The sequence below is a fragment of the Hibiscus syriacus genome, unplaced genomic scaffold, assembly GCF_006381635.1.
Source record: "Hibiscus syriacus cultivar Baekdansim isolate YM2019G1 unplaced genomic scaffold, ASM638163v2 tig00112349_pilon, whole genome shotgun sequence".
Taxonomy (NCBI): domain Eukaryota; kingdom Viridiplantae; phylum Streptophyta; class Magnoliopsida; order Malvales; family Malvaceae; genus Hibiscus; species Hibiscus syriacus.
Window position 1 is genome coordinate 442,131 of NW_024063310.1, and position 25,914 is coordinate 468,044.

Genomic DNA, 25,914 nt, shown 5'->3' on the forward strand with positions numbered 1-25,914 from the left:
TCAAATATTTTCACCTTAAATCTAAATTCGATTTTACTTCATCCTTCAAAAATTTGATCCTAACCCGTATCTTTTAAAAAATCATATAAAACCTGATTCAAGTCAAATATCCATCCCAATTTATATAGTAGGAATATTTATACTAGGTTTTATTTATTACTTATATTTTATTTTTCAAATTTAAATTTGTATTAATTACTTTTATGATATAAAAACTATTTTAAAATTCAGTATAATAATTAAAATTTTCTTTAGGTTGATATTTATGTAACTAAATATATTATTTTTTAAAAAAATTGAAGATATGAATATTAAAGAAATATAATATTTTCGATTAGACTTTCCAAAATTTGCTTTCGTTCAGATGACCAAAATCGTGTCACATTATTTAAAAAAAATTGAAATCGACATTTTAAAAGTGTAAGTAGTAAGTTGACATATTTACTCTAATTCAAGGGCTATTCATTCTATTATACCTTGTACTAGCAATATTCTAGTTAACAACACTAATAAAATAACGGGTAAATTACATATTTTTGTACTTAATCTATCAATTTTAGTATCTAAATTTTGAATTTTTTTGAAAACCATGCCTAATATTTAATTTTTATTTCATTTTAGTACTCTTTCGATAAAAACTTGATGCGTTTAGTACTTAACTGTCAATTTTGGTCATTTTTAGTACCTAAACTTTTAATTTTTTTTCAAAACTTAATGTTAAATTTTTAATAACATAGTAATAAAATGAAACAAAAACTAAACGTTAGATATTAATGCTTAGTTTACCCATAAAATAATCTAGAAAGAAAAAGAATCATTCAGCCATCGCATTTACATGGAGTAAAAAAGTACACGCATCGGACGGCTAGAAACTGTCCATCATCACCAATCAGAGCTCCCCCAAAGCCCTCAAATTCACCGAGGGGCGCCAAAAGGAAACCCTCCCGAAAAAAAAATCATTAGAAAAGAGAACAAATCAAAACTCGAAAGGCACTGATCAAAATCAAATCTAGTTTCTGCGAGCCTACTGTTGAATTTCGAAATCGAAGAATCGAATGCAAGGCATGGAGCTACAGAACACTGTGAAAGAAGCCTTAAACGCACTGTACCATCACCCCGACGATGCGGTGCGTATGCAAGCCGATCGCTGGTTACAAGATTTTCAACGCACTATCGATGCTTGGCAGGTATTCTCGTCTTTCCCCTCCTTCTTTTTGAGATTTTCCGTTCGGTTTTGTGCTGATAAGGCTGTGTTTGGATAGGATTATTCCCGCTGGTAGTCTAGAAAGCTTAGCATTTTGGGTATTTTGATGGTTTTTGGATTCTGATTGCTTGTGCTTAAGTCCTGATTTTGTACTTCGTGATTACTAGGAGTGTTAGTTATTGCTATTGTTATAGTTTCGTGCTTTACTGAGGTGTCGTGTTGAAGAAATAATGGTAATTTTAAAGAATTATCAGGGTAGAGATAGAAACAGTGAATTATTTGTGTTCAGCGATTATCATATCTATATACAATCTTACTAAAAAAAATTCAAATATGAGCGAACTTGAATCATTTTCTTTCGTACTTGTTTATGCGTATCTCATTGAAATAATCCCAAATGAATAGTTGAGAAATCAGGTTCTCTTAGTTTATTAGGATTTCTTATCGAAAAGGATTGTACTTTGTATCTTACCTGGTTTTGTGCAATGGAAAAAGTAACTAAATATTTGCCAGCAAACCCTTGCGCTCGTATGATCGTCTGCTTGTATTCCATCTTACCTCTCGTAGGGTTACGACTTCTTTCCAGTCTTTGTATTAAGCCCAAATGAATAGTTGAGAAATCAGGTACTCCTAGTTTATTAGGATTTCTTATCGAAAAAGATTGTACTTTGTATCTTACCTGGTTTTGTGCCTTGGAAAAAGTAACGAAATATTTGCCGGCTAACGCTTGCACTCGTGTGATCAGCTGCTTATATTCAATCTTCCCTCTGGTAGGGTTACGACTTCTTTCCAGTCATTGTATTAAGCTCATCCAGCAAGGAATGCATGATATTGAGCATGTTTTACCATTTAGTTTATTTTTGAAAAATCCTTTCTCAATGGCCAACCTTTTGTCATGGGTGCAGTGCACCCTTTTAGTTTTTCTTTAGCACAAATTTATGTTCACACATCATTGAAGTCTCCCTATTAAGATGCTCTCAAGCGGATTAAAAATTGTAGGAATTATAGAAATGAGTTGTCAATCCCTTAAGTTAAGAGATTCTGTAATTATTTTCTGTTTTTCAATCCCTTATTTCAAGGGATTACATCTCCTAGGATTAGTTTCCTTTCTTAGAGTTTTCTAGTTTAGAGGCATAATTTGTATATAAATATGTAATATGTTCTACTGAATGCATACAAGAATAAAAAATAACAGACTTGTCTGTTTTCTACAGTCTGTTTTCTACACAGTCTGTTTTCTACAAAAATCCAGATTTATTACCCCGTTGTTTCAGTCCTTGGTAAGAGGCGTAGCTACTTATGTGGAAGGAAAGGGTATCATCTCAAGACATATTGTGAGAGCTGCTAACTGGGAAGCGGATGAGTTGGCAAAAGCTGGAATAGGATGATCAGTGGTTATGAGTTATAGTTATTAAGCTGGGGTGTTCATTGTGTTTTTTTTAAGGGGCTTGGTTTTTAGTGCTGCAGTTTGTGTTTATGTTGTTAAGTCTTATGTTATAAGCAGACCATGGTTATGGATTGGTTGTATGTTATGTTCAAGATTAATACAATTCAGAGGAGCTCTTTTCCTCCTTCCTATGTCCTTCATGTTACTTATATAACATGTAGGATATGAAGGGGTTTTTTAATGCAGCCTATATTCTATCAAAAAAAAAAAAAGATGCTAGAAAAGAAGCCATGGATAAAAAGGACAAGTGTAGGGTTCAAATGAGACAAAATTCTCCTTGGGTTGTCTTGGAGATCTATATAGGTTCATATACTGGATTTTTTTCATTTATTTCTTTATTTACACCATAATTCCTGTGAGCTGTGTGACTTAAATGTAGCCAGTAAACTGATACAAGAAGAGAGAAACAGTCCTTTCTCTTAGATTAGCTCCATGAATTATAGCCAGCATCGTTTGCTTATTTAAAACCACGCCCCAAGTAAGATTAGGATTAGCAAGGTCCTTTATTCCGCCTATTTCTTCTGGACGTTTCATCTCCTTTTGACACGGTCTTTCTCCATTATGTCAAATCTTCTTTATCAGCATTTCTAAGCTTTATTGTAGCATTATCAAACATCAAATGTGACATGATTCAATTCTTGTTTTTTACACCTTCAATTTTAACGTTTTTTTTGTTGATTATTTTCTGTTCTTTTTTTACCTTTAAATGAATATCTACTCTTATTTCATTTTAACCTTCCTCCTTTTAGGTTGGTGATTTTTTGTTGCTTATTTTTCTGTTCTCTCTTTTTCCTTTTATATGAATATCTGCTATTATTTCATTTTAATCTTCCTTTTAGGTTGCTGACAATTTGCTGCATGATGCCACAAGCAATCCAGAGACTTTAATATTTTGTTCACAGACTCTTAGAAGCAAGGTAACTTTAGCATGCATTTATGTACACAATCTTCAAGATCAAAGTTTTACTGTTGCATTTGTTTGATAGGTACAACGCGATTTTGAAGAATTACCATCTGAAGCTTTTTTCCAATTAAGGAATTCCTTAAATGTGAGTTGGTTTATGCATATTCTTTTCCCGTTGAAGAGGTTTGGATTCAAACGTCATATGAACTGCTTATGCAACACCTATATAGAGACTTTTTTAATAAAAATTGGAGGTCTCATTAAAACCCCCCTTCATACTTGTAGACATACCTATATAGAGATTTAATGGAATTGATATTTCAAATGCAGAATTTGTTGAAAAAGTTTCATAAAGGGCCTCCCATTGTTCGGACTCAGGTACTATACAGTTGCATTCTATATTTTTTGGCAACATGAAACTTTTGTGGTCATTCCCCCCCCTTTTTAGATTAGCATTGCAGTTGCTGCTTTGGCTGTACATGTTCCTGCAAAAGACTGGGGAGATGGTGGTATTGTCAATTGGCTTCGGGATGAGATGAACTCTCATCCAGAATTTGTCCCTGGATTTTTGGAGCTACTTACTGTCTTGCCTGAGGTACACATGAATTTTAGGCTTCAGTTTTCAAGTTCAAATTTATTTGCGCTATCTACTTTGACATATCTACCTGATTTCACCTTCCACCTAGAGTTTATTTGATATTCAACTTCCTGAACTAATTAGTTGAGGACTTTAACAGGAATGCACATTCCATTTCATCAGGAAGCTATTATCCTTTTTAACATTTTGCTGCTGCTATAGTTTAGCAGAGAACTTCAAACATTCTAAATAATCATGGAAATATAGCAAACAGAGTTGTTTCTATCATTTAAATAGTAGAAGAAAAATGTTATAACAATTGGTAATTCTGGCTTTTTTTGCTGACTGCCACGTGATTGTTATCTATCTTTTGCTTGCAATCAGGAAGCATTCAACTACAAGATAGCAGCTCGTCCGGAACGACGACGCCATTTTGAAAAAGAGCTCGCTGCTCAAATGGAAATTGCTCTTAATATACTGACAGCTTGCTTAAATATAAGTGAATTGAAAGAGCAGGTGGGGCCTTCTCTTATTTTGTTACTTATACCCTTATATGTGGTTGTTTTATCTAGTTTTTGATATAATTATGATGAACTAAGATTGGAAGAGATAGTGGGAGTCGAACAATTCACGGCAACTTCAAATAGTTAAAATAAAATAAAATGTAAAAGGATAGAGCGAAGCTCAATCCATAACTTCTGTGATAATGGAATACTGACTTCATTGCCACGTACACCTCCCTCTTACTTGCATGCATCTTCTTAGCTCGAGGATCCTGGGTTGCTTCCTCTATTTCTAGTAGTCTAAGATATACATAATTTCACTTGGGAAGAAACATATAACAAAAGAGACTTTCAGCATCTAAGACATCAAAGACTAAGGATTAATTTCTCTATTTGATTCTGGGTTTCACGGGGCAATTATTACTTTAGCTTGCTCGTGTTAGGTTGCATTCTTGTTTGGCATGCATGTGAAGCCTTTTGTGACGGTAGTGTATGCTAAGGTGAAACTGAGTTAATTTTAAGATTTGTGTCTGTTGATAACGTTATTTAATCTTAGTATTTTCATTGTAGTTGGCTTGCATAGTTGTAGCTTCTTCTCATAATATAGGGCGGATAGGGAGGAGGAGGTGCTTGTGGCTTTCATGCACAAACTTGCATAGATATAGCTTCTTCTGCTCAGAGGATAGGGTGGTAGGGAGAGCTACTCATCGCTTTTTCTTCATAGTAACAAACTGAGGGTGAAAGCTTAGAAGATGCAGTAGCGTTTTCATTGATTAGCCAAAATAGAATTGCGTAGTCTATAGAAATTACAAAAGGTAGGTCTTCTGTTAAAAAGAACAAGGGTTAGACCATTTATGGTAAAAGCTTTTCTCTCCCTTTCCATTTTCCACTGTGGAGTTCAAGTTGAATGCATAACTAGAAATCTAGATCTACCACTAAGAGGAAGAGAAAGGAGCATAATGTTATCACTGGTCGTCATCAAATTTTACTGAAAAAAATGTTATCAATAAGAATGATGTGTGCTGCATTTTACTTATCTGCTTATGACGGTTGATTAAGTTCTTTGTTTTTAACTTCGACATGATTGATTTATCAGGTTCTTGAGGCATTTTCTTCTTGGCTTCGACTAAAGCATGGGTATGTGTCTCTTTTTCTGTTTCTTTTTATATATGAGACTATGAGTGAATATTATTTTCAATTGTCTCTATAGAGGATTAATTTGGTTGACTTTGTGTGTCCCTAGAGGAATTGGAGTGATGGATTATTTTCCTCTTTGGAAGTGGGATATGTTAACAATTTACTATTTATGGAACTGTTTCATGTTAGTGGTTCATCGCTGTGGATTATTGAATTCGACTTCTTAGGAGTTGGGTTGTTGCTTGTTAAAGATAGCAAGAATATTTTTTTTGTAACATGATTTACAATAGGGCATGCACTCAGCACTCTAAAAGATTTTTGATAGGGCTTCACGTTTCTCTTCTTTTTCTAAACAAAATTTCTTGAGTATGTATGGAAGTTACTGGTCCTTGGTTAAATTACTGGTGCTAACAGCTAGGATATTCAGCTTTTTGGTTACTTACACATTCCTTGGGGGAGTGCCTTTTTTTTCTTGACATATGTTAATTGATGTTGTCTTTGACTACCGCCAGTTGTGTTATCTTTTTGAAGATAATTATTTGGCCACTCTTCTGCTCAGATCTGAATTCAAAGTAATCATAGGTTAATTTCAACTTCTGTTGGTTTTAGGATCCCTGGATCTGTGCTTGCAACTCACCCATTGGTGCTAACTGCTCTTTCAAGCTTGAACTCTGATATACTTTCAGAGGCATCTGTAAATGGTACTGCATTTTTTGAGAAAATATAATTTCTTATTAAGCTCTGCTACTAAATTGTTTTGGTAGTCAGATCTATCCTCATTGGAAGGTAGTGGTTAGGTATTAATTTCATTTATCAATTTTCCTATTCTTGCAGTTGTTTCTGAATTGATACACTACACAGCATCAAAAAGCTCTGGCGGTGTTTCTGTACAGGGACCATTAATTCAAGTAATTGTGCCTCACGTTATGAATCTGCAGGCACAGCTTAGAGATTCTTCAAAGGTATGGCTCTTTCTACTTCATGTATCCCCCTTCCACCCTTCACCTTTTCTCTGAGAAAAAAATCTCAAATGATAGAATGGATCTATGTGGATGTAGTAAGAAAATTCTTAATAACGCTGTATCCTTTTTTTATTTTTAAGTGGTTTAGGGTTCTTTTTTATTTTTATCTTTTTGGAGGGGTAGGGGAAAGGTTCTGTGCCCAAAAGTTAGGTGCTGGTTGCTTATGGGTGAAGTATTCATAAACAGTGTAAATTTGTTTCTTATTTGTGAAACATGCCATGCCTTGATCTTGGAGACATAAATACAATATATTGGTGTTAATAAGTTGATAATTCTCACACTGTAGTGTGCCTATGTCATAGTCATTCTCAGGGATGTTGTTTGAACTAATGATTCTCTGTTACAAACATATGGGTGGAATTTGAGATGTTTCACTTCTTAAATTAACTGCATGTTGGGTGGAATTGGGATAAATATATCTTATATGCCTGTAGGAAACAAAAATGTGTTTAGTGCTATAACTTTTGGCATCCTTAGAGCTTTATATTAAGAGAGTGCTGTTTTCTTGATTCTTTTTCTAAAAACAAAATTTAGATGTTATTCCTTCTGTTTTTATAATTCTTCCAAGGGTTGTCATGTCCTATATGATGGAAAATTATCTAACAAACCGCTGTTGCTGTTGGAGATTAAAAAATGTCTCATTAGGGTATATTTGAGAGGAAAATGATATAATAGAGAAGCATGCACCATAATGTTTTTACTCCACTTGTGGAGTTTAGAAACTCACCCGTAATGTTTGAAACAATAATATCATGTTTTGTTGTAATTTTCCTTTTGTTTTGTTCGCAAAATTTTGAAACCATTGTTTGCTTGTGGATTCTGATTGGACTATCACTGCTTATTTGAGAAAAGTGACTATTTTGATTAATTCCTAAATTGTACTTTGTGTTTTCAGGATGAGGAAGATGTGAAAGCCATTGCTCGACTATTTGCAGACATGGGTGATTCATATGTCGAACTGATTGCAACTGGTATATAACAGTGCTATTACTAAATTTCAACAACTGTTGAATACTTTCAATTTTCACCTTTTAACAGTTGATTGCTTTTGATTGATGCAAGTTTCTCTTGTTCCCAAGAACAATATTGAGAATTTTGATTATGGTTTATCTTCTTCCATATAATTGATTGATTTTCTTTTTCAGGATCCAGTGAAGCAATGATGATAGTGAATGCTTTGCTGGAAGTTGCTTCCCATCCAGAATATGATATTGCTTCAATGACCTTTAATTTTTGGCACAGTCTTCAGGTTATTTTGACAAAAAGGTGAGTTCAAGTGGAACTTTGTCTAGTTTGATGAGTTATTGATTTGAGTTTTTCTTGAATACCAGGAATTCCAACATTTCATTTGGTGATGAAGCATCCATTGAAGCTGAGAGAAACCAGAGGCTTCAAGTTTTTCGTCAATCATACGAGTCTCTTGTATCCTTGGTGGGTATGCTAGTTCATTATTTGGGAATTCTGCTTTGGTAATATCTTTAGTAAAAGGTCACAGCTAGTCTTGCCCCTATTATAGTCAAGGATGATGGTGCCTTAAGGATGCTAAGGTCCTTTTCTTTTCCATGGGTGTTACATCCTGCCATTTTAGGTAGGCACCTTTATTCGAGGAGTTCCATTGATGCACAGTGATACCTTTTTCCAGGGAAGAGGTGCCCAATTGCCTCGCATCAATGAAATTTCCCTTTGATATCTATCATTTTTTATTTCACTTATGATTCCAATTTTAAAGAAATAAATACATGGATTTTCTACAAGCATAAATATGTTTACTTGTGTCTATTCTCTGGAGATGGAATTGCCTTCCCTTTTTAAGTCTAGGTTTTCCATAAAACAAAAAGGAATGATTACTGAAGTAAATTCTTCACTTAGCAAGCACTATTTTATACACTGGTAAATGGTAAACTTAAAACTTGTGCTTCACCTTAGTGCCTTCACACATTGATGTCATCTATGGAGCATCAGCAAATTTGGAGAAGCCCATACCCTGCTTCTCTGTAAGACAAAAACTGATATGCTAGCTGTCTAATATCATATCATTCTTTAAAACTTAGCATGCGATCATTATCATAAGAATTTGTAGAATATAATATCTATTCCATCCTTATTGTTCTCTGATGGATGTAGTTGGCTATTTTGAGGGGAAAGCCTAGCATGCTGTTGATGCTTGCTATTTGCTTAAGTATCCTGCAATTGTGACCAAGTAGTTTATGAAAATCACTGTTTAATACAAGGTATTTATTATTGCATATCTATCTTTTCTGAAAGGGAAGAAGAGCTAAAAATAATTCAGCAGGCAAACTTTGATTGATTGCAAAAAAGTGAATGTCATATTCGATTTTTAACATTAGATTTTCCTATTTCTAAGACTTTGTAGTGCCATGGTTTTGCTCAACAGGTTAGCTCCGAGTTCAATATCCCCAAGCCTATCAAGATCTTTCATATGAGGATCTCAAGGAATTCAAACATACAAGATATGGTAATAATTTTACTATTTTGTTGGATATTCACGTTTTCTAGTGAAAAACCTAGTTAGCATCCCTGTCTTTGCCTCTCCGGTCTCTTCCTTTACCCGGATAGTGCAATGAGCCGTCTATAAGGCTCTGTTTAATTTTAGCTCATGTCTGTGAGAATCTCAAGAAAATACAGTATGCAAATCAAATTTTAGATGCCAAATTTTGGAGGATGTTTATACATTGTATTGTCATTTTCTTATGTGGTCCACTATTCGTCCTTGTTTTGCATGAACTTGTGTGGGTATTTTGCTGACCTTCGCCTAATATTAACCAATAGCACATGTTCTTTTAGAACTTTTTTGGGCTAATGGAACTTATGTGTTGGGATGTTTAAGTGAAGCAGAGCAGATTCTTTGTTCCATCCTCCTAATGGCACTCATTATACCCTGAACAAATGTGAGAAGAAAGGAAATTCTTACTTTATTGCTCTAAACGTAAATTACAATTTATAAGGAAGAACTACTCTAAGTTAGGAAATAATTCCTAAGATCAGGGAATTAGATTAGTTGACTATTTACATAAGGCAAACTCCTAGAATTAAGAAAAAAAGATATTGTTCCTTGATTCTAGGAATTCCAACACTCCCCCTCAAGCTGGTGTATAGATGTTAATCAAACCCAGCTTGTTAGTGAGATCTTCAAACATGTTCTTGTTTAGGCTCTTGTTAAACAAGTCTGCAATTTGTTGTTTAGTTGGTAGGTAGGTTATGCATACTTCCCCTGATTCGATCTTTTCTTTGATAAAATGGCGATCTATTCCTACATGTTTGGTACGATCATGGTGAACCGGATTGTATGCTATGCTCACTGCTGCCTGATTGTCAAAGTACAGTTTCATAGGTCTGGTGTGAGGCATTTTTAATTCCCTCATTAGTCGTTGTACAAATTCCCTCGCATATACCATGTGACACAGTTCGATATTCAGCTTCAGCACTACTGCGGGCTACAACAGATTGTTTTTTACTTCTCCACGTCACAAGGTTACCCTACACGTAACTGCAGTAACCACTTGTAGACCTTCTATCATTCACCGAACCTGCCCAATCAGCATCTGTGTAGATGTCTACATATCGGTTATTTGTTTTCTTGAAGTATAGGCCCTTACTCGGGGTTCCCTTCAAGTATCTCAACACCCTATGGACAGCCTCTAGATGTTTCTCCCTTGGGTTATGCAGATATTGGTTGATAACACTCACACTGAAAGCAATGTCAGGACGAGTTTGGGATAGATAGATAAGTTTTCCCACAAGTCGTTGATATCGCCCCCTGTCTAATTCCTCTCCATCTTCATTATTTCAAGTTTCAAATTGAATTCTATCGGGGTCTCTGTAGGTCTGCAACCTAACATGCCAGTATCCTTCAGTAAATCTAGAACATATTTTCGTTGAGAGATGGAGATACCTGTTCGAGACCTTGCTACTTCCATTCCAAGGAAGTATTTTAGATTTCCCAAGTCCTTAAGCTCAAATTCAGTGCTAAGGAACTCTTTTAGGCATCTGATTTCATTCGAATCATCTCCTGTTAGAATGATATCGTCAACATAGACTATAAGTATGGAGCATTTACCTTCCTTTGAATGTTTGTAGAACATGGTACGGTCAGCTTGTCCTTGGGTATATGCCCTGCTGGTCATAGCCTTGGCAAATCGACTAAACCAAGCTCTTGGGGACTGTTTCAACCCATATAGTGATTTCTTTAACCTGCATACTCGACCTTTTTCTTCTTCGAATCCTGGTGGAAAGTCCATATACACTTCCTCGGCCAATTCACCATTTAGAAAGGCGTTTTTAACATCCAACTGAGTCAAAGGCCAATCAAGATTTGCAGCAAGTGATAGAAGAACCCGAATAGTATTAAGTTTGGCAACAGGTGCAAAGGTCTCATCATAGTCGAGCCCATATGTCTGAGTGAATCCCTTTGCCACAAGTCGAGCCTTGTGCTGTCAATAGTTCCATCAGTTTTGAATTTGGTGGTGAAAATCCATTTGCAGCCTACTGATTTTTTCCCTTCAGGAAGATCCGAGATTTCCCATGTTCCATTGTTTTTTAGAGCATTCATTTCTTTCATTACAGCATGTTTCCATTCGGGTGATTCAAGAGCTTCCTTCACATCCCTTGGAGTTTTTACATGGTCAATATTTGTCACAAAATTTTTGTATGACTTGGATAGATTTCCATAAGACACAAACCGAGAGATAGGGTGTTGGGTGTAGGTCCTTACACCTTTTCGAATAGCAATTGGGGGATCAATAGATGGAGAATCAGGGGTTACCTCTGTTGTAGAACAGTCCACGGTTGTAGATGAATTTGGCACTTCTATGTCAGTTTCAGGAGAGTAATGACGCCTTGAATAAACCCGGAGTTCAGGAGCACAAAGTTGCTGAGTTTCAGGAGCAAGCTGTGGAGCAAGCTGTTGTTGTTTCTGCAGACTAGGATCATCATTGTGCTGCTGGGAAGGGGGCTGCTGTGAGGGGACTATGAGGATGTCATTAGGTGGTTGCTGTGAGGGGACTATGAGGATGTCATTTGTATGAAAATTTTGTGGTAGATTAGGATCGGATGGTGGAGTAATAGGGAGGGTATTGAGGTTCTCATCTTCATTGAGAATCTCCCCCTGAAGATGAGTTGCTGAAAAATATGGTTCTGTTTCAAAGAAGGTTACATCTCGGGAAACAAATGTACGATGCAAAGTAGGTGAGTAACATTTGTCCCTTTTTGCGTAGGGGAGTAGCCAACAAAAACACAAGTATGAGCACAAGAGTCAAGTTTAGATAGGTTGGGTTGATGGTTACGGACAAAGGCTTTACACCCGAATAATTTAACCGGTAAGGTAGGAACATGGAAAAGAGGGAAAGCTTTTTGAAGGGTATTTAGAGGTGTTTGAAATTTAAGGATTTGGATGGCATTCGGTTGATTAGGTAGCATGCGGTAAGAACAACCTCTCCCTATAGGTATTTTGGGATATTTGTGGTAAACATTAGGGCTCAAGCAACATTTAATAGGTGCCATTTTTCCTTTCCGAAATTCCATTTTGTTGTGGTGTGTCTGGACAGGAGCTTTGGTGTATGATGCCTTGTTCTGCAAGGTAAGGACTTAAAATCGAGTTGAAGTACTCTCTTCCATTATCGGTGCGGAGCGTTTGTATGGTGGAATTTAATTGGGTTCTAATCATTGAATGAAAATTTTGGAATACTTTGGGTGTTTCGGACTTTTCTTTGTGGAGATAAACCCAACAAACTCTAGTATGGTCATCAATAAATGTTATAAACCATCTAGCCCTCGTAATATTTTCACTCGGCTAGCCCCCCATAGATCACTGTGTATTAAGGAGAAAGGTTTGGATTGGATGTAAGGTTTTAATGTATAAGGAACACGAGTATGTTTTGAGAGTTGGCAGATTTCACACTTTAGGGAATTTGAATTTTTATTTTGAAATAACAGTGGAAATACATACTTCATGTACAAGAACTTTGGGTGTCCTAGCCTTTGGTGCCACAGCATAATTGTGTCCTCATGTGAAGTAGATAACGCCAAACTTCCTTTCTTATTGTCTTTATTCCATATGTAGAGTCCATCATCAACCTTAGCAGTGCCAATCATCTTTGCCGATTTTTGTTCCTGTACAACACAACCACGAGCAGAAAATTCAACAAGAGTAGCATTATCCTCAATTAGTTTACTAACTGACAGTAAATTGCAGGATAAACTTGGGACATGTAAGACTTTGTCAAGAGAGTTTTTTAGTGAGTTGAACTGCCCCAGTCCCAGCAACAGGCGAGTATGAACCATCAGCTATTCGGATACGAGATTGATTGTGACAGGGGATGTAGCTGTGGAACAGGGATGAGTTACCTGTCATGTGGTCGGAGGCACCTGAATCCAGGATCCAAGCGGATTGATTAGTTGAATCCGAATTAATATTAAAAACAGTACCTTGAATAGCCAAGGATCCATGAGCAGTAGGTGTTTCAAGTATCTTGTGTAGGGCTTCGAGTTGAGATTTGGTTAGGCGGACATCGAAGGTATTTTCTGTAGAGGATGAAGTTTTAGATGATACAAGGGCTGAGGTTTTAGATTCGCAAAGATTTTCTAGTTGTCTGCCATAGGAAGAAAACAACGCAAGAACAATTTCTAGAGGAAGAGCAGAATAGGATCGAATGAGTCCTACAGCTCTGATGCCATGAACAAATGTGAGAAGAAATGAAATTCTTACTTTATTGCTCTAAACGTAAATTACAATTTATAAGGAAGAACTACTCTAAGTTAGGAAATAATTCCTAAGATCAGAGAATTAGATTAGTTGACTATTTACATAAGGCAAACTCCTAGAATTAAGAAAAAAAAGATATTGTTCCTTGATTCTAGGAATTCCAACATACCCTTTGCACACCTGAACTCTTATATTTTTGTAATTCCCCATTACATCACATAGTTTATGGTGACTAATTTTTATTAATTAAAAGATGAGTTCTCTAGCTGCTATTATTTCTCAATTTATGTTTAGACTTTGTGCATGCTTCCAATTAGACAACATGAGGTTTGCTTCTAGGATTAATTTTTATGGGCATTGTTTCTCGTATAGATAAACCACCGGGCCATTATATAATTGTTAGACTAGGTTACTTGATAATTCACTTAATCTAATTTAAGGAAATATTTTAGTCTAATCTTCTGTGTTTTGGTTGCAGTTCCTTTTGAATGTAAAAATCATTAGATCAATTTTTATCTTTCTGTTGTTAAAAGATATGTTTGTCTTTGATGAGACCCTGATGGGATCTGCTATTTGTTAGCTGTTGCGGATGTGTTAACAGATGCGGCATCAGTTTTAGGCGGCGATGCAACGCTGCAAATTCTTTACATGAAGCTATTAGAGGTATGTATTATTTGCTTTAGTTAATATTTGTGAAGTTTGTTTATTCTTTTCATGACTTTAGGTTAGGGATGGAAACGGATGGTAAAAATTGGATTCCCAACACTATTAAATTGATTTTTGATGATTTGTATATTAGGTTTATTTTCCTTGGATCAGATATGAACCTTTTTATATCCACAATCTGCATCCACTTCAATTTTGGTTTGGATAGAGTTGGATTAGTTGAATCCATTTTATTTATATGGATAACGTATTCAAATACTTGAATCTGAATCCCATATCTATTTTCATATTTAATTATGTTTTAGGTTTTTTAAATGATTTAATAAGATTGGATATTTAGTGGATGCAGATATTCAACTGATATTATTCTTTGAATAGGATGGGGATTTGGATAGTAGTATTCAGACAGTAAACAGATAATAAATGGATTTGAATTTCAGATAAATTAAGCAGATTTGGACTTTTAAAAATTATAAATATCTGATTAGTGGTCATTACCACCCTGTTAGTAGTTAATAAATGGTTGAACAAATGTTAAGTTGTGCGCCTATGTTGTGCCTTAGCGTTAGACAACAAAAATGCTTCTCAGATCCTTTCAAGTATCCAGACGCATTAGATTAGACACACCTGGTGCAGCTAGGAACATTTTCCTGTAAGGTACTAAGCATATATAAGATCTGATTAAACTTCTGTTTAATTTTATTTTTAAATTTTTCATTAAATTTACCTTTATCGGTAAGATAGAGGATGATATCAAACTCTCCACTTGTCGATAATCAATATTTGAGTTTTTAACCAAGAAACATAGGACCATGAGATTGACCTGAAGAAAAAGAGAAAAATGATACCTTGTAATCACAACATTACTGATTTTAAGGATAGACTTCCGTAAAATTTCTGTCATGTTAGCAGTGTGGGTTAGCTCAAAAAAACAACATTGTGACCACCACATTGTTAGTGTTAAGAATAGTATTTCACTATTTCATAAAATTTCAGTCATGTTAGCAATGTTAGTTTTGGTTGTGCTATATGGTATCAATCTCATAAGTTTGCCTAATTTCCATGGCCGTCTTTTGATCTAGCCTGGTGATTTCAATCAAGCCCCAGTATAGTGCCTTAAAATCAGGATCAGTGAATTGCTCACAAACTTTTTGTCTGCTTTTCACTTTCATTATTCTTTTCATAGTTGCAATCCTGAATTATAGCGTTATGCATATTTGTGGCCATTAGTCCCTATAGCTTTGAATAATCTTTGTTGCTATATGTTACTGATTCATAAGTTTACCGAATTTCCATGACCATCTTGTTGTCTAGCCTGATGGTTTCGGTTAAGTCCTAATGGCTGTTAGTGCCTTTAAATCAGGATCAGTGAATTGCTTGCAAACTTTTGATATCTGCTTTTCATTTCCATTTTCTTTAATAGTTACAATCTTGAATCATAAAAGTATGCATAGTTGTGGAACTTCTTCAACTTATGACAATTTGGAAGAATAAGGTGTTAGTTCTGTCTTGAATTGTGCATCATAAGTTTCAGTGGCCGCAAGAAGATTTTGGAACTCTATGTTTTTTCTCTGTTACTAATATAATCCTTTATGATGTTCCTATTGCTAAATTGATCTCTCCATTTTTGTATCACCTAGGCCGTATCTTGCTGTGGAAATGAACAAAGTGAATGGCGTCCAGCTGAGGCTGCTTTATTCTGCATTCGAGCTATATCAAGTTATGTGTCGGTCGTTGAAACAAACGTAATGCCTCAGGTATGAATGGACATCATTTTCCCATTTATATGCTTTCAGATAAGCATCTGCAGTATTAAGTGAGTTCACCTCTGATACCAAGTACACTTGTATGTATAATTTTTTTTAATGTTAATCGTGTAACTGTTTGAATTTTATTGTCAGTTTTTATTTGCAAGTATGTTTTGAAATCTTATGTTAATAATCCATAGAATGCACATTGTTCGTGATTGGTTTTATAGGTTATGGATCTGCTTCCGAAACTGCCTCATCAGCCGCAGCTACTCCAAACGGGTAACCTACCACTTCATAATGTGTTAATTCTGCTTCCTTCCAAAGCAGTATGTATCTTCATTGGTCCAAATGTCTGTTTTTATCTGGCCTGCTGTGGAGATCACTACTATAAAGATTTCAAAGTAGCGTTTTTACTAATTTTAGATTTTACAGTTATCTGAATTTATCTTCAATAATCAATAGTTATTTTTGCATGTACAAATTCAGTTTGTTTAATAATTGGAGCATTTTCTAAGTGGCTTGATGCTGCACCAAGTGGTTTCTCTAAGTTGCCTTTGGTGATTGATATTCTCATGAGTGGGATGCGTACCTCTGAAGATTCTGCTGCAGCTGCTGCTTTGGCATTTAGACACATCTGTGATGGTATAGTTTCTTTTATTAACTATTCTACTGCTTTCTTTATCTACCTTATGAAAATTTATGGTTATTCATCCCAGGACAAATGGGTGTAAAAGGTGTTCATGCTTGTAAATTGTAATAACAAGACTGACATTCTAGGTGCTTTGTTGTACTTTGATATAGCATGTCATACATCTTTGTTTTTGTATATTGATTTTACTAATAGAAAACACGAATGGGAAGTAAGATTTGGATTGACTGTTCCAAGTTTTTTCAGTTTATATTTGACAGAGATCCATGAACTTATCATGTGTGATTTTGTATAATTGAACCCCCCTTCTCCTGAGAAGAAAAAAAAAGGTAAACTAAGAAAAGGAACACAAAACATGGAGGAACCTTGCTTGTACATATGCAGCCTTCTCCAATAGTTACCTCATATCTAGTCAGCAAATATGGAAGCAGATGCCTTAGCTAAGTCAGGGATTGGTTGATCAATAGGTTACTTTTGCTTGGGTGGGGTATTAGCTTAGGGCTGTATGGGATATTGTATTTGGATAGGCACACTTTTGTACTCCATCCTGTACTGATTTTTATTATTCAATAAATTCTGAGGTACTCTTTTCCTCCTGCTTTTTGCTAAAATGCCCCTTGGTGTTTTAGCAATTATGAAAGGGGTTTTCAACGAGACCTTCAATTCTTATATAAAAAAATAGTTCCTCATATACCCTTGGAGTCGATCAATTTTTCATATAACACCTGCCTGAATTCATTCATAGCTGGATGGTGAAAATGTTTTGCTTTATTATTCTATTTTGAAAGTTTTAACTGTGGATTATATTGTTCTTGTTGAATGCAGATTGCCGTAAAAAGCTTTCTACATATTGTAAAGAGCTTTTCCATATATACTATACAGCAGTTAATGGTGAAGGTAGTTTTAAGGGCTCTGCTGAAGATTCATTACACTTAGTTGAAGCTTTGAGGTTTGCTTCTTACTCGGCAACTTTAGGGGCTAAAGACATGGATAGTGACTGATAGTCTTACGTTGGTCTTGATATATTAATGGCTGTTAAATTGTTTCCTCAGCATGGTTATTACTGAACTTCCACCAGAGCCTGCTAAGGCTGCTTTGGAGGAACTATGCGCTTCAGTTATTACTCCTTTACAGGTTAGCTCGTCCCTTTCGGTTTAATGTGTTGATACCTTCTTTTTTTTTATTTACAGTGGGCCATTTTCTATGATATGTTACCAGGCTGTTATTAACCAAGGTCCAGAAGTTTTAGAGAAGAAACATGCTCGTGAATTAACAGTTCACATAGATCGATTTGCTTATATCTTCCGGTGAGATCAATGCGTCCCCACCCCTCTTCCCTCACTTATTTCTTTTGCTCATCATGCAACTTGAACCAATTCTAGGTATGTAAATCATCCTGAAGCAGTTGCTGATTCAGTTCACAGGCTTTGGCCAATATTCAAAGCCATATTTGATCTGTGAGTATTGACCAACTTCCTAAACTTGTAGTCACCATGTCAGTGTTTATAGGTTTCCAACTTTTACCCGATTATTATTATTTAAATGCTTCTGATGCAGTCGCGCTTGGGACATGAGGACCATGGAGTCTCTTTGCCGTACTTGCAAATATGCTGTGAGTCTAAGGATGAGTTCAGAAAAATGGATTTTCAAAACTGATTTTGAAATCTGATTGTCAAACATTCTACTGAACATATTTGGCATTCTCCAACGAAATGCATGTCTATGCCTTACTTTCTCTGGTTGCTGGAATTGCATTAACTGATTGCAATGATAATATTTTCCGAAAGAATTTTCGTCATATATCAGATATTTTAATTATATGATATTATTCTCATATAAGAATTTTGCTTAATTAATTTGTTCGATCATGAAATGTAGTACGCCTCGAACATTGCACTTAAACGAGCGGTTTACTTGGAAAAGGAAAGAAAGGAGAAGGAAATGAATTACTTGTTAGCGGTCACCTGTTTGAAAATAATCAGCATTGCTAGGCAGTTATAATGATCAATTTATTTTTATTAGGTGAGAACTTCTGGAAGGTTTATGGGAACAACAATTGGAGCAATGCTTGAAGAAATCCAAGGCCTGTATCAACAACACCACCAGCCGTGCTTCCTTTATCTCTCTAGTGAAGTTATAAAGGTACGCTTTTCCCTCGCCAGTTTTGCTAATTTTAATTTTATATTTGTTTCGGTTAAGATGCTAAGAAGGCAGCTCCACTTGTGCTGTAGATATTTGGCTCTGATCCTTCTTGTGCAAGTTACCTAAAAAATATGATTGAAGTGCTCTTCAAGCACACAGCGTCCCTTCTCACGAGTATTAAGGTATGCTTTTATTAGACGATGTACTTTTTCCTATTATTTAGAATTGTCAATGTGTCGACTTTTATTTATTGTTTTGCTGCAGGAATTCACTACAAGACCAGACATCGCAGATGATTGTTTTCTACTGGCATCAAGATGCATTCGTTATTGTCCTCAATTATTTATCCCTTCTGCTGTATTTCCGGCTTTAATAGATTGTGCGATGATTGGTATCACAGTACAGCACAGGTATAATCTCTTTCTCACTGCCTGTATTTATTACATGAGCTTGTTTGTCGGTTTGTGCACGTCTTACATCTGTGGTTGTGCACGCGCATGTGTGTACAAACACAAGCAATACATCCTTCTTATAGGCGAGTAGGTTACAAGTCATTACTTTTCGATACATTTATCATTTAGAAATTTATTGTGTCTCCATATTTTATTTGCAGAGAGGCCTCCAATTCCGTTTTAACCTTCTTGTCTGATATCTTTGATCTAGCAAAGTCTAGCAAGGGACAACAGTATTTATCTATCAGGGATAGTCTCATTATTCCGCGAGGTGCTACCATTACTAGAATATTGGTGGCCGCCCTAACAGGAGCACTGCCTAATTCTCGATTAGAAACGGTAGTTACATTGATGATTGGTAGAATAATGTAATTGCCTTAAATTATATTTCTTGATCGATTTCATGGAGTGCTTTGCTGCTCCAGGTAGCATATGCACTTCTAGCTTTAACTCGAGCATACGGCATGCAAGCTCTGGAATGGGCTAGGGAAAGTGTGTCATTGATCCCATTGACTGCTGTGAAGGAAGTGGAGCGCTTGAGATTTTTGCAAGGATTGTCAGAGGCAGCCTCCGGGGCTGATGTGAATACCGTGATACTCTCAGTTGAAGAGTTATCTGATGTTTGTCGTCGTAATCGAACAGTTCAAGAGATTGTTCAGGGAGCATTGAAGCCACTCGAGTTGAATTTGGTACCTGTATTATAGTTTGAATATTGGAGGGGGCTGTTTTGCTTAGGCCTCACGTCTTGTTTATTAGGCAAATTGGATTTAACTGGAAACCGGTATTTTTCCGTTTTTATTCTTTCATTTTCGTGTCGATCTTCAATCGCCGAATTCCGACCTGTTTTTAAGGTTCGGAATTGGCATTTCCTTTGTGTTATTTGTTGTATCTGTTTTTTGGTTAAAGATTTGTGGAGTTTTAAGTTGTCTTTGATGGCATTGGCTTCTATTTTTGAGGGTGAAATTCTTGGTATACGGCGTTTTGGTTTGTAACGGGGAGCAATACAAGAATGAAGATGGATTGTTTTTCTTGGACTTCCAAAATTCGTATGTTTTTATTCTTACTTTTCGACATAATCTTATTTGATTCACTAAAAAATAGATTTAATTTTAATGAATCAAAATATTTTTAACCAATTAAATCTTATTTTAAAATAAAATAATAAATTTAAATAACCAATTTTAAAATTTTAGTATTTTTTTTATATAAGATTAGGTCTCATTAAAAAAACTTTTCATACCTTCCACGTTGCAATAGTAACATGAAGGAGGAAAAGAGTGTCTTTGAACTTCATTAATCTAAAAATAATACACAATAAAAAACATAACCTCGAAATACAACATACCCTTGATATATAAGATTGAAAACAAACTCCCTACGTAAAACAAACGTTTATGTACTTGTTAAGATACCCAAAAACATAACCTAGAAATCAACTTATACCATCTTTACCTAACTTACCTGCTTTCCAATTGGCAGCTCTCATAACATGCCTTGAAATGATATTTAGACGTTCCATATGAGTAGCTATGTCCTTCACAATGAATGAAACATAGGGGTGCTAAGTTTGGATTTTTAATCCACTTCAGTGCTGTACTTGAATCCGATTCTAAAATAACCCTATGATTTAGGACAGATCCTAATTCTTCAATAAGAATCAGACCTCTCTTAATCACCAATAGTTCTGCCATTATAGGAGGACTTCCCCCAACCCTTTTTGAAAACGCTTTAATCAATATACTTGTGTTGTCCCTAATCAGCCTGCCTATACCTCCTTTATCCCAACCCCTCACCATCGCACCATCAACATTAAGTTTAACGAAACCGTCAGGAGGATTCACCCAACACGAAGAAGTCGAATATCCCTTATTGTGTCTTCCTATTGAATCAACTAATTTCAAATCTCCCACTAATGAATCAAACGAGATATGCAGATCCTTGAATCTAGCATCAAACCACGTAGCAGTTCTAAATTGAACAAGAAAGAAAAGTAATACTGCATCCACCTTTTCTTTCTGAAAAATTACCTCATTTCTACATTTCCAAACAGTCCACATCACCGCCTTTGGAATAAATTTCCAAATATTTGATTTCGGTAGTAAATCGTCCCATAAAATAATGAAATCAATCAAATTTTTAGGAACCACAAAAGAAACATTCCATAAATTCAAAAATCTAGACCACAGGCCCCTTACTACATCACAATGCAAAAAAAAGATGTGAAACTGTTTCTGCATATTTATGACACATCAGACATTGGGATTCTTCGATCCTAACGACTCCTCTCTTCAACAATTCCTCCCTAACCACAACTCTATGATGAGCAAGCTGCCATACAGAAGTTTCCACACGAGGTGGTGCTACTCCTGTCCAAAAATGCCTTTCCCAATAACCGTCAGTCCCCTCATTAGCAGTCTCTGTTCGTAGAAAATCTTGACACAAGATTTAGCTGAAAAACAACCTTCTCCGTTCCCTATCCATATCTAAGAATCTTCTTCAGAATGAGAAAAATTGGTATTATTCAACAACGAGACAAGATGCAACCACTGTTCAACTTCCCAATCCACCAAGTTCCTTCTCATTTGAACATCCCAAACCCATCCCAAGGTATTAAAAACCCTGAACTCTGCAACTTTTCCCCCTTTATTAGTCGAAAGAGCAAAATGCCTCGGAAACTGTTCTTTAAGTGGAACTTCTCCCAACCACACATCATGCCAAAAATCAACCATTTCGCCATTTCCCGTTCTCAAACGCAAATTTTGCCTTACATAATCGCTAAAACTATAACACCTCCAACCCGTACCTGACATGGATACGAGTCCGAGGTGTCACATTGACTTTTCAAACTTTGACTCTTGACAAAATTCAAAGAAAATTTAAACTTTAATTAAAGTAAAAGCAACTTATTTACATAACTTGACCACAATAACTAAAATTAATCAGAGCATATTAACTCAATCCTTTAGTACATGCCAATTATATTCAAAGGAACCAAAATCATGTAAATCATCTATTTTCTGATCTGAAATTTTTAAGGGAGATGCTGACCTATCTTGCTCTCTTAGCTTTTCTTCTAGCTTTCCGGAACCTATGTGTGAAACACTCACACGCTAAGTCGATGACTTAGTGAGGCAAATAAAATAAATGCACTTAATAACATTTAACAATGCATGCATGTTTCATTCTATCATGCTATACTAAATCACCTTATTTCATCATAGCATACAAAATCATATCCGATTACTTAACAAATTATACCTACATACACATAAAGCATCATTAACAATTTATCTTTTAATCACATACTTTTATACTTAAAACCCTTAATCAAACAATATACACGCACACAACATCATATCCTTTCTATAACATTTATCATATCACAAACATATATTTGTTATTATCTCCTGATTAGCCCATGGAAATATGTGAGAACTATAGGTATGTGAGTCTATAGAGGTTGTGCACTAATGCTGTCAACACAGCTCGTATAATTGCACTGAAGTGCCGCGTAGAGTTTGCACCGTAGTGCCATATAAGATTGTCCATAAGGACCACATATATAAATTCCTTAAGAACCATATACATATACCAAGGATCAAGTAAGTGTCTCAAAAGACCTCATACATGCTCCAAAGAATACATATACGTCCCGAAGGATCACGTAGAAAATTCCTTAAGAATCATATACATATGCTAAGGACCAAATACGTGTCGCAAAGGACCTCATAGATGTTCCATAGGATACCTATATGTCCCGAAGGACCGCGTAGACCCTAGACCCTTGGCATGCCAAACTATACCCCAAAGCTCTCAAGTATAATTTATCCAATATATATACATACATCGCTTTATATTCAAGTTCCCTAATTGATATTATTCCCATTCCATTATATAATTCAATCTTATTTAGTTTCCTCAATTCTCATTAAATCAAATACTCTATTTACTAATTCTCATAACCATGTATTCACATAGTCTTATATTTCATTATCTTATTACTTATATTTATTCTCCTATGATTTCATAAACCTTTATTTCCATTTCCCTACATCTCTTGACTTATCTTCTATATTCATATAATTTCATAACTTATTTGATATTCTCTCATTAACACTTAATAGTGTGTGTACATAAACCACATAGCACATACAAACATATCAATTCATATATCAAGCATACATACACTCATATTCAACTAATGCCTTAATCTGAATTCATATGTAACTTTTCAAGAAATAGACTCATCGCAAGTCTTCTTCCCATTACCCATCATATACTATTGAATATGCACTCACATGGCCTCACTAGTCAATCCAATCTCTTATCTTTCCCTTTAATCGATCTTACTTGACAATGATTCCGGAACTCGTTCAGGCTCTGAATCTACATAATTATACATTTTCAAGACAATTATTAGATACCTACATCTGTAATTCAATACTAACACTAAACGAACTTAATAAACTAATATTCATTTCTTCCTTTAGGGGGGAATCGGTTCCCTCCTCTGGGGGTATCGGTTCCCCATGACATTCTGTAAATTCTGGTTCGTTTGAAGGGGTATCGGTTCCCCTTGAATGGGTATCGATTCCCCTAGCCCAGAAATCATATTTTGAGCTCGAAAATCACTTCATTTTCAGTTCCACACTTCCTATTTCACTTCCTTTAATATTCTTAACTCAAATATACATACATAAACTAATAAATTTTCATTCAATATCTCTTTAACTTAAAAAATCCACTCCCACATAGCATTCAAGAATCATACCAATTTTTCCCATGTTACCCAAACTTAATTCTAACACTTCTAGCTTCTTATTCTCATAGATGACAAGTCAAATTCAACTTCCAATTTGAGTAATGAACTCTATTCCAAAATTTCATTAAAAACTCTAATCTTTAATCTCTCCTAATTCCACCACCATCCTTTGTTTTTAATGATTTAAGCTTTCCTTAAGCTTAATTATCATTCATGATCATAACCAAATCCTAAATTTAGCTAAATATCACTACAAGATCTTACCTTTGCTTATGGCTTCACGGTGGAAAAGAAGAGAATGAGAAGAGAGTCTGGAACTCTCTCATATTTCCCACGTTTTATAATACTCAAAAAGGGAAGATAAAAATCTTTCCCATGAAAAGACCATTTTGCCCCTTTAGTTTATCCATCTTTGTTATTTAATCCAATATTAAAATTCTTTACTTAAATTTTGAGACTTTTAATTATTTCTAAATTGAGCACAAAACTTTCAAAATTTGCAATTTAGTCACTGACCCTGATTTGGGATGTTACAAATCTCCCCTCCTTTAAAGAAATTCATCCTCGAATTTTCACTGCATGCCTTTATAATATCATATCTTCTAATATTTTCATGTTGCTTCCCTTAATATTTCCTGCTACCGCTAGCAACTTACCATTTTCCCATACTCAATTCTTCATATACGTCCACATATTTATAAGCCCATATAATATTATTCATTATATAGACAACAACCCCAAATCCTTAATCCTCACTATTATGGATCAATTGATCTTTTTCATCATTCTCTATGTGCTTTGCACATAAATCAAGCTTTTGCTCATTTCTTAATCCTTGTATGTATTACTATACACACAATCTTTTCATGTAACCCTTACATATTTGTTCAAAGAATAATCACCCATTCTCGTTCTTCTAATAATTGTAAATTGTATTATTTCAATATCAAGCTTATAACTTATATCTTAATATACCTCTTGTCATACTTGATCGTTTAACCTCCACTTTGTCTTTCCTATCCCTTTATTTCTTTCATTCCTTCCAAAATCAAAATCTCCTTATAACATAGATCACTATTTTGTTCAAGCTCATACTATTTTCATATCGTTATACTTATCCCTGATTACTGATCTTCATCGTATCTTCTTGCCTACCTCATATCTATAATATCAAAACCATATCCAAATCCACATCATACTTGATTAACTTAACTTTATCTTTTCTTCAAATCTTATAACTTTATTATCCATACTATTATAATTAATCAGTCACAACTTTTCCAATTTAGGGCATAAGCCCTAATCAGACTAATCATATTCATCTTCTCAGTTGAAATCCAATCAGTGCAATTTACTCACTTATCTATCCCACACTCTTATTCGTATACAGTATTATTCTCTTGTTTCTTCTATTACCTTACATTTCCATTATCAAAATACATAATCGTGTCTGAATTCACACCATACTTAGTTAATTTACCCTGACATCATCTTCTAATCCTTTACCTTTGATACACTTATCATCACATAATTCTGTTAGTCACCACCAATTATTCCAATCTAAAGCATAAACCTTCATCGAACCATTCATATAAATTCATTCTAGTCGGAATTATCTCAGCAATAATTATTTACTTATCAAATCCCATTTATTATGATCCAAATATACAACTGTATCCAGATCCCCCTCATCTTTGGTTATTCTGTCCTGACAATATCTCAAATTCTTATAATTCACATACATTTTCCATTACATAATCTGGTTAGCCAACGCTAACTCTTTTCATCTAGAATGCAAACCCTTATTATAGCCACACTCTTGCTTATACCCAATATTATCCCTTTGTTTCAACCTCATAAGCTGACTTTATATATCTCAACGCTTGTCACTGATGCGCTTATTCTTGAATTCTCCTAACTAATAACCACATCCTTGAATCTTCTCTATTCTTATGTTAACATCTGCTCAATATACTT

The 25,914-nt window shown here is 35.1% G+C and overlaps 1 protein-coding gene across 1 annotated transcript; it reads left to right on the forward strand.

Annotated features, from left to right (window-relative positions):
• The first annotated feature begins 955 nt into the window (after positions 1–955).
• LOC120178443 (transportin MOS14-like) lies at positions 956–20,124 on the forward strand. Its single transcript, XM_039184283.1, has 27 exons — positions 956–1,187; positions 3,491–3,568; positions 3,638–3,700; positions 3,886–3,933; positions 4,004–4,150; positions 4,517–4,648; positions 5,732–5,772; positions 6,382–6,473; positions 6,607–6,734; positions 7,690–7,765; positions 7,940–8,060; positions 8,126–8,237; positions 9,195–9,270; positions 14,096–14,178; positions 15,822–15,938; positions 16,160–16,211; positions 16,419–16,574; positions 17,407–17,530; positions 17,634–17,715; positions 17,800–17,888; positions 17,964–18,038; positions 18,139–18,193; positions 18,604–18,723; positions 18,813–18,905; positions 18,988–19,133; positions 19,337–19,514; positions 19,601–20,124. Exons 1-27 carry the CDS (start codon positions 1,056–1,058, stop codon positions 19,877–19,879), a joined length of 2,895 nt encoding a protein of 964 aa, XP_039040214.1. The 5' UTR covers positions 956–1,055; the 3' UTR covers positions 19,880–20,124.
• The last annotated feature ends 5,790 nt before the right edge of the window (positions 20,125–25,914 follow it).

What these genes read in the sequence shown, in the direction of transcription:
- LOC120178443 (XM_039184283.1), top strand. Translation starts at nt 1,056, where the DNA reads ATGCAAGGCATGGAGCTACAGAACACTGTGAAAGAAGCCTTAAACGCA. An exon ending in CACAGACTCTTAGAAGCAAG is followed by an intron (nt 3,569 to 3,637) that starts GTAACTTTAGCA and finishes TTTGTTTGATAG; the next exon opens with GTACAACGCGATTTTGAAGA. An exon ending in CCCTTCTCACGAGTATTAAG is followed by an intron (nt 18,906 to 18,987) that starts GTATGCTTTTAT and finishes GTTTTGCTGCAG; the next exon opens with GAATTCACTACAAGACCAGA.